The sequence below is a fragment of the Microtus ochrogaster genome, chromosome 10 (assembly GCF_000317375.1).
Source record: "Microtus ochrogaster isolate Prairie Vole_2 chromosome 10, MicOch1.0, whole genome shotgun sequence".
In the NCBI taxonomy this organism is placed as follows: Eukaryota; Metazoa; Chordata; class Mammalia; order Rodentia; family Cricetidae; genus Microtus; species Microtus ochrogaster.
The window spans coordinates 57,341,336-57,350,204 of record NC_022016.1 but is presented as its reverse complement, the minus strand read 5'-3'; the positions used below and the strand labels follow the sequence as shown (position 1 = coordinate 57,350,204).

Genomic DNA, 8,869 nt, shown 5'->3' with positions numbered 1-8,869 from the left:
TGGAGTTGCTTTCAATGCGGGAAGACTTTTCGGGGGCACAGAGCTGACATGATCTTGGGGGCAGCCAGGGGACTCACAGACGAAGAGAATAGCCAGGGAGTGAGAGTGAAAACAGCCATCTCAGGCAGGGGAACAGCATGCTCAGAGGTCTGGAGTCAGAATGTCATCTACTTAGGGATCAAGGAGGATGTGGAGAGGAGGCTGAGGATGTCGATGCATCCAGACAATAGGGGCTTCAGGGCAGGGCTGGCAGAGAAGTTTGAGCTTTCTCTTGCTGGCCCTGGGGAGTCATGGGAATTTGAGCAGGGGAATGACTTAGAAGAACCTATCTTTGGAAGACTACTCCAATCCTGGGATAGACTGGGCAGAAATTGCTGGGTTCCAGACCTTAACATATACGAGATATAATTTTTGACAAAGGAAATAAATACCTTGGAAATTATTGTCCCATTCTTACGGTTTTATATATGTGCATATGTATATTTATTACATGTGTATATTTTTATATAATACATATTTAATTAGACTATTTGTTGTTATTTTAGATAGGGTCTCTCTCTGTAGCCCTGACTGGCCTGGAACTCACAGAGATCTTCCTGCTTCTGCTTCCTGAGTGCTTGGATTAAAGGTGTGCACGACCACACGGGGACTTTTGACTGTATTTTACATTCATCCTCATAAATCTTAGATGGCTTGGATGGAGAACTTCCTTCCCTAAGGCACACAGTGACATATGTAGCATTAGGACTTAGGGGTGCTTCCTGGTCCAGGGCTTTCCTTCCTCTTCACTGTACTGAGTGGATGCAGAGGTATCTGAAAAGGAGGCCAGGCCAATAGGGTGGATGGAGTCTAGGGCAGACGCCAAGGTGGCCAGTAGTCAGGGTGGATGGTGCCCAGGGCAGACGCCAAGGTGGCCAGTAGTCAGGGTGGATGGTGCCCAGGGCAGACGCCAAGGTGGCCAGTAGTCTGGGTGAATGGCGCCCAGGGCAGACGCCAAGGTGGCCAGTAGTCAGGGTGGATAGCGCCCAGGGCAGACGCCAAGGTGAAAGCCGTGTGGGAGGCAGGGAAAGTAGTGTGTTCTTTCTCCGTTCTCTGGGTGGGGGCAGGGACATGGGGTTCGTTGGAGACTGCACATGAGTGCATCTCCCTTTCCTGAGTCCTGCAGCATCCTTCTGGGCCTGGTTTCTATGGCAACAGGCTCCCAGCAGGCAGCCTGCCAGCTGGAAGGAAGCAGGCAGGCAGGCTTGGAGAGAAGGCCTGGGCCACAGGAGGAAGGTTGGAATTTCGGGGATTGTGGAGGGAGGGTGCAGGTTGGAATTTCGGGGATTGTGGAGGGAGGGTGCAGGTTGGAATTTCGGGGATTGTGGAGGGAGGAGAGTCTCCTGGGAAGACCGGAAAGGGCTGGATGGGCCCGTGGAGATGTCTCACGAGACCCTCCTTCCCTTTTAAACGTGTGACTGTGGAGGTAGACGAGGACCCACGGCCCTCTCCTTTGAGGTTCTTGAATTCCCAGACTACTTCAACTTCTGTTCATCTTTGACACACACCCCCAGCCCGACTCCTACTTCCGAAAGTCTTGTCTGGCCCCAACCTCATGCGTCACAGTGCTCACTGACTTCTCACAGAAAAGAGCCCCTATTCTGAACTCAGAGTGGGAAAAATGAACAAGGCCAATTGACTTTCTGTTTTGCATAGGATTTGCATATAATTAACTCACAGACAAGAAATTTCCAGGCCCTGTGTCATTCCTGCCAACAACTTAATTCAGCTCCACTGGCTCTGGCAGACTGTCTGGCCAGGCTCTGGGCTGAGCCATCAGGGTCCCCAGGGGTGAAGTCCTCCCTGCTGTATGCCCACTCCATCCCAAGCTGCTCCCAGGCAGTTCTTCCTTTAGCTGGTGCCTCCCAGATTGCAGCCCTGGATTTATAGCTTGGCTCTGCCACTCTGAAGCTGGATGACCTAGGACCTCTTTGGGTCCCATTTGCCAATGTCTCTGTGGACCTAGGACACACTGTACGGCCACTGTACACCAGCAGAGGCATATCTTTTCTAGAATACTGAATTGCAAGCTGGGTATGGTGACTCAGCACCTATGATACTAGTACTCCGGAAGCTGAGGCAGGAGGCTCGCTCACCTTGTGAGTGCAGCCTGGGGATTCATTGTGAGTTCCAGGTCTACCTGGGTACAGAGTGAGACCTTGTCTCAAAACAACAAACCCCAAAGAAAAAATAACAAAATGCTTCTGCATTCCTTGCTCAAGAGCTACTGGGGCTAGGAGCCCCACAGCTTGCTCTACTTTGCTTGGTGTGTCCAAGCATCTCTTCTGGTTGTAGGTACAGGTTGTTAAATAAATACTTTGACTGTCATTGCTGTTTCGTGGAAGTACAATAGGTCGGTATATTCGCTGCAAGGACCAATTGATTTTAAGTGTGTAGTGGTCATTGTTTTGTAGGCTTTTGCTTGGAGTTGGGATGAGGGAGGACCTGGGGGGACCTGAGCAGGAGCAGAAAGCACAGGCATCTTCCTCCACAGGCGGGCAAGGTTCAAGCGCTCCAACAGCGTGACCGCCGGTGTGCAGGCAGACCTGGAGCTGGAGGGCTTGGCTGGCCTGGCCACTGTGGCCACAGAAGACAAGGCCCTGCAGTTCGGACGTTCCTTCCAGAGGCACGCCTCTGAGCCCCAGCCCGGACCCCGGGCCCCCACCTACTCAGTCTTCCGCACGGTCCACACGCAGGGCCAGTGGGCCTACCGCGAGGGCTACCCACTGCCGTACGAGCCGCCAGCCACTGATGGGTCGCCTGGCCCTACCCCTATCCCCGCCCCTGGTCCCGGGTCCGGCCGCCGAGATTCTTGGATGGAGCGCGGTTCACGTAGCCTCCCCGACTCAGGCCGCACGTCCCCCTGCCCACGGGACGGCGAGTGGTTCATCAAGATGCTGCGGGCAGAGGTGGAGAAACTGGAACATTGGTGCCAGCAGATGGAGCGTGAGGCGGAGGACTATGAACTTCCGGAGGAGAGTGAGTCCCCTGCCACCCACGAAGGGGAGAGGGGCGATGGCCCCTCCCCTCAGGCTTGCCTCCTCTTTGGTCCTCCATACTGGAATGTGAGGTTCCCACTGGCAATAGGGCATGCTGGGAGTGCCTGGAAAGGGACAGTTTTAGAGGCCAGGGCTAGGACTGGAGGCGGGAGGGGGGTGGATCATGACCAGGCAAAAGGAGGTAGCTACCAGTCTAAGTCACTAACTCCATGAGGTACAATCTGTTCAGATCTGGACAAGTATACTGTTCCAGTATGAGCTTGGTGGTGAGACCAGGGGACTACATTACCATTCTGATTTGAGAATAGCTTTCCCAGAGGATGCTGGGATTCCTCAATGAAAGATGGAGGCTTTTAACATCATTGGAGGAGGCAGCTCAAGTGAGAACAAGTTTGAGGAAGAGAGGGAAGGTCAGCATGGCAGCCAGCCGTGCGACAGAGGGAATGCCCGGTCCCCACGAATCCAATCTGAGGGGAGCCAGTGTCAAGTTCCAGAGATGAATTAACAATTCTTAACAAACCAAGCATGTTACTGATAAGTAACAGAATCTGGTCAGTGAATGGTCGTCGCGCTATTGCTCTGGCCAAAGCTGGAAAGCTAGATTGGAGGGGGGAGGCAGTGGTGGGAGGAAGGACCAGCACTTGGTAAATTACGGCTGTGTGAAGGAAGGAACTTCATTGAGGAGGATGAGGAGGATGAAGTCTTCGTGTGGTTGGCGAGGAAGGGGCTGGAAGAGAAAGATGGATAGATAGATAGATAGTACAGTAACCAAGAGGCGAGCATCTCAAAAGGTAAACTTTGGGTCCCTGGGGGAAGAGGGATTTCCCTCCCCCACCTCAAGCCTCCTTCTGTTCTGTAGTCCTGGAGAAGATTCGCAGTGCCGTGGGCAGTACACAGCTTCTCCTGTCTCAGAAGGTCCAGCAGTTCTTCAGGCTGTGTCAGCAAAGCTTGGTAGGTGTCTGTACGGGATCTGCAGGTGACCCAGAGTGACTGAGAAGTGGAACCAGGTCTGTGTATTTGGAGGGGTGAATTGTGTGTGGCTCAAGACAGTTAATCCCGTGGGGCCCAGAGAAGCCAAAAGGTCAGACATGTCTTGTTTGGAGTATTGTTCCTTGAGGTCGAGCCCAGTGTTTTCCACCCAGGTAGGAGACACCTGGGCTTTTTCTTGTCCCTGTCGCTCATTCCCCTAGGTTGAGCTTCCTAACAGTGAGGCTGAGCATGGCTTTCTCTGAGCCTGCCTGAGGGTCAGACCTCCCTGACGGGCTTCCTCCCCTGTGTGTCTCACCACGGCAGGACCCCACTGCGTTCCCTGTGCCCACCTTCCAGGACCTGGCGGGTTTCTGGGACCTTCTGCAGCTCTCCATTGAAGATGTGACCCTCAAGTTCCTGGAGCTACAACAACTCAAGGCCAACAGCTGGAAACTCCTGGAGCCTAAGGTGTGTCTGTGGGTCCTTTCAGGCCAAGAAGCCACACTCCGGAATGCCCTTCTCAGAAAGGAGTGTGTGGATGTATGGATTTGGGAGTCATAGGGGGACAGACAGCAGCAAGAACAGCTTTAGATAAAACAGCCATTGCCCTGTGCTTAGCCCAGATGTTCACACCGCTGCTGCTTTCGCCACCTCCGGTCAGCGGCAGTGTGGAGAGTGGAGGCAGATTTTTAAGGCAGTTTCAGCCCTCTTATTGATAGACGTATGTCTGAGATGGGTGAGACTGAGGAGGCCCCTGGAGCCCTAGCAACGCTCCTCTCACTTCTCAGCCTGCATGTAGGTGCTAGCTGTTGAGAGCGGCTCCACCAGGGGGCGCCCAGCCCCGTCACATTGGAGACCTGTAAAGGGGCTTTGACCGGCTTTGACCTTGTTGAAACACGTGCATCTGCAGCGTCGGGTCCCGGGGCCAATTCCCGGAGCGATCCACGCGAACGCTATCCCTCCGGGAGCGGGGATGGGAGTGTGGGGCGAGAATTAGGATGCTGCAGTGGTCCCCCTGCCGCCCAGCTCAGCCGCACGCGCCTTCTCCCGACAGGAGGAGAAGAAGGTCCCTCCGCCCATACCAAAGAAGCCCTCGCGGGGGCGGGGCGTGCCGGTGAAGGAGCGCTCCCTGGACTCCGTGGACCGGCAGCGGCAGGAAGCGCGCAAGCGGCTCCTGGCGGCCAAGCGCGCCGCCTCGTTCCGCCACAGTTCGGCTACCGAGAGCGCGGACAGCATTGAGATCTACATCCCCGAGGCCCAGACCAGGCTGTGACCCGCCCGGGCCGTCCAATCCGGCCCCGGGCCCGCAGTTTTCTACCCGTACTGTACACCCAGCGTCGAGGTCACTGTGAACGCGGGCTGCTCCGTGCGCCCGCCCTGCCGGCACCGCACGCCCCGGCTCCTGCCCGCCGCACTTTCGTGGGTTTTTTACCTTCCTGATCCCACGCAAAGGCGCCCGGGCTAGGCTGGGGGCCGTGCCTCTCCGCCCAGCGCCCCTCACTAGGAACTCCCATCTTCCTGGTCCGACGCTTTGTCCTCACCTTTTCCCCTCCATGGGCACCATCTCTGCCATTATTTTACACCCCCCACACCCCTACGGGCCAGGCCGGGCCGGGTCCCCCATCTGGGCTCTGCGTCTCTCCCACACCCCGCGGGGCTGGGCTTCGTGGGGATCAAGCTTCGTGGCTTTTTATGAAGAATCCCGAACCCCGCCTAGGAGCCCGCCCCACCTTCCCAGGGCTCCCATCCTTAGCCCTCCGCCCACAGGGCCCAGGGACCACAGTGGCTGGACCAACCCAGGACCAGGGCGCCTGGGCCTCTCCTCTTTCCCTCATCTGGGGAGGGGAGACAGGGGCTTTCCCTCACCACACCTGTGGCTGTTCCCACATCCCTTTGACTATCCCAGGAAAAATAAAACCGCAGAACTGCACCGGAGCCAGCTCTCTCCAGAAGAGACCACCTCTGTGGGGGCTTGGGTAAGGTGGGGGGTGGGGAAGAGGAGGAGAAAGAGCCAGGAACTTGAGCATTCTTTTTGTGGGGACCGCAGGAGTTATCTAAGCCCTTTCTTAGTTGGGAGACAGGGATTCTGGTAGTCACGCTATGGACCTGTGACTTCCTGGAGGGATCCTGCTGGGGCGTGAAGGGAAGGGAAGGAACCCATTCGCCCCTCCTCCGTCAATCAAGGAAAGCGTCGCCCCTCTTCCATCAAACAAGGGCCTCCTAGACCCTCCAGAAAGGGAAGCCCCGGATTCAGTACTTGGCACACAGCACACATGTGCAATGGGGGAGGAGGGATCTTGGGGGGGGGGCCTGGAAGTGGGGGTTATTGTTAGAAATCAATGAATGGACGTGAGATTTCCGTGGAGAACAAGTACTCTTTCTTGCCCCAGTCCCATCCAGTCAGCTACAACGAACGCCATTTTCACGCTGCCATTTTCTCGGATGACTCCTGTAGATGGGACTCTGCAGAGGGGGTTATAAAGGACGAAACTTCACTGAGAAACTAAGTTAAGCTAGGAGGCGTGGAAAGGATCTACTGAATGCCTCCGGAGGGTCGGCCAAGGGATGTGTGCTCCACAGGGAGGGACTGACGCCCAGGGAGGCTAAGCTGGGCTCTACAGAATCACAAAAGTAGAAGTAGTGGGCACGGCCAGGTTTAATGCCAATTCATGAGACTTATAGATCTACACTATTCCCAACTCAGAAGGAACTTGACAGCAGCCCCCACAAAAAGGCCTCCTTTATAGTCTCCTGGGGCTGTTGCTTTGGGCCACACTGGACCAGCCAATTCTTATTCATTTGTTCAACAAATGTTTGCCTTTAGCTGACACCATGGAGTAGCCCTGAGGTCTTTTTAAAATGTGTGTGTGTGTGTGTGTGTGTGTGTGTGTGTGCTCGCACGTAAGCTAGCAGTTGATGATGTGTGTCTCTAGTCATTCTCTGCCTTATCTTTTTGAGATCCAGGTTTATTGAACCTGGAGTTTATTTATTCTGCTCTAATGGCGGGCTACCAACCCCCAGGGCCCCTTCTATCTTTACCCACCCCACCCCACTCGCACCCCCGTACTGAGATTACACTAGACTTTTTACGTGTGAGTTCTGGGGATCCAAACATGGGTCCCTATCCTTGCATGTCAATCACTTTATCTGTTATCCTTACCCACTTTACCCAACCCTTAGTTTCTGTCTTTTTAAAATTTTATGTGTATGAGTGTTTGCCTGTACGCATGTGTGTGTCATATGTGTGCCTCAGAGTCCAGATGATAGTTCCAATCCCTTGGAAAGTGCAGTTTGGACAGTTGTGAGCCGCCATGTGGGTGCTGGGAATTGAACCCAGGAACCCAGGTCCTCTGGAAGAGCAGCCAGTGCTCTGAACTGCTGAACTGTCACTCCAGCACCCTCTACTGGGCTTCACCAAGTGCTGCAGGTGATTCTGACACACAGCCAGGTGTGGGGACACTGGGACTAGAGGTTGTTTGTTTTCTTCAGGCTTTCCGGACGAGGCCTGGGCTAACCTTCCAGCTCTTGAGAGTGTTTTTTTAGTTTATTCTCTAAACTGGAAAGAGTGAATTTTGACTGATCAGCACAGTCTGGTGTAGCAAGTATTATGATTTTCAGAAAAGGAGACAAACTTAAACTCCTCTCCCCTAATCCCGAGGCCAGGAAGATGCAGAGGCCGCATTATACGGGATTTGGTTACACCGTGTTCGGGGAGGGGGGGTCTTTGCTTTCACTTAGAAGCGGGCTAGGTCTCTTGAAGTCGTAGTAGAAGGGAGTAGATAGATGCAGGAAACATGGCAATACCAATAGGTCTGGCCATCTTGCTTAAAATTTCCCTAGGAGCCAAGTGTGGTGGCACTCCTTTAGTCCCAAGACTTGGGAGGCAGAGGCAGACAGATCTCTATGAGTTTGAGGCCATCCTGGTCTACTTAGCAAACTCCAGGTCAGACAGAGCTACATAGAAAGGCCTTGCCTCAAAACCAAAATCAATCAATCAATCATTAGGAGCTAAGAATGTGGGGTAGTTGCTTGGTGTTGGTCCAGTGGCCTAGGTACAAAAAAGAGGTGGTCCTTGTGTACAAGTTGTAGGGTTTTTATTTTTTTTGCTCTTTGGGGGCCCACTACCCAGTTCCCAAATAAATCACAAATCTTGTAAATGCCCAGCTTAGCTTGACTTATTTCTAGCCAGCTTTTCTTAACTTGAAGTAGCCTGTCTCCCTTTTGCCTCTGGGCTCTTATCATTCTCTATTTTTGTACACTTTTATTTCTTACTCTGTGACTTGCTGTGTAGCTGAGTGGCTTTTTATTTCTTACTCTGGGACTTGCTGTGTAGCTGAGTGGCTTGGCCCCTAGGAGTTTCCTCTCCTCCTTTTCTTGTGCCTTGATCCCCCTTTCCCAGATTTCTCCTATTTATGCTCTCTGCCTTTCTCCTGCCTTGCTATTGGCTGTTCAGTTCTTTGTTAGACCTTTCAGGTGTTTTAGACAGGCCAAGGAACACAGCTTCACAGGGTTAAACAAATGCAGCAGAAAAGAATGACCACACCTTTGCTTCGTTAAACAAGTGTTACACAGCATAAACACATCTTTTACTAATGTTCTACAGCAGCAAGTGGCTCTCGGCCTGATTGTAACTAGGCACAGGAGCTGCAAGCTGTAGTCTGAAGAGGGTCCTGCTCTCAGAGACACTCAGTACCTACCACATACAGGTACAACAGACGGCTGGTTCCGGATACTGGAGGCTGGGAGGTCTTATTTCTGGATGGAAAAAAAAAAGCCAGATGTGATATTGCATACCTATAACCCAGCGCTTGGAAAGTGGAGGTAGGAGGAGCAGAAGTTTGAGGTTATCTGTGAGTTTATTT

At 53.4% G+C, this 8,869-nt stretch overlaps 1 protein-coding gene across 4 annotated transcripts in view; it reads left to right on the top strand.

The window, feature by feature from the left end:
* Positions 1-5,942, top strand: part of Dlgap3 (DLG associated protein 3) — a 65,150-nt gene extending 59,208 nt beyond the window's left edge. For all 4 annotated transcript variants that reach the window (XM_005353225.3, XM_026781904.1, XM_026781903.1 and 1 more), the window contains 4 exons: positions 2,534-3,018; positions 3,898-3,989; positions 4,332-4,475; positions 5,062-5,942. In XM_005353225.3, coding sequence (XP_005353282.1) covers positions 2,534-3,018; positions 3,898-3,989; positions 4,332-4,475; positions 5,062-5,280 — 940 coding nt within the window. In that variant the 3' untranslated portion in view covers positions 5,281-5,942. The remainder of the gene's footprint in view (positions 1-2,533; positions 3,019-3,897; positions 3,990-4,331; positions 4,476-5,061) is intronic.
* The last annotated feature ends 2,927 nt before the right edge of the window (positions 5,943-8,869 follow it).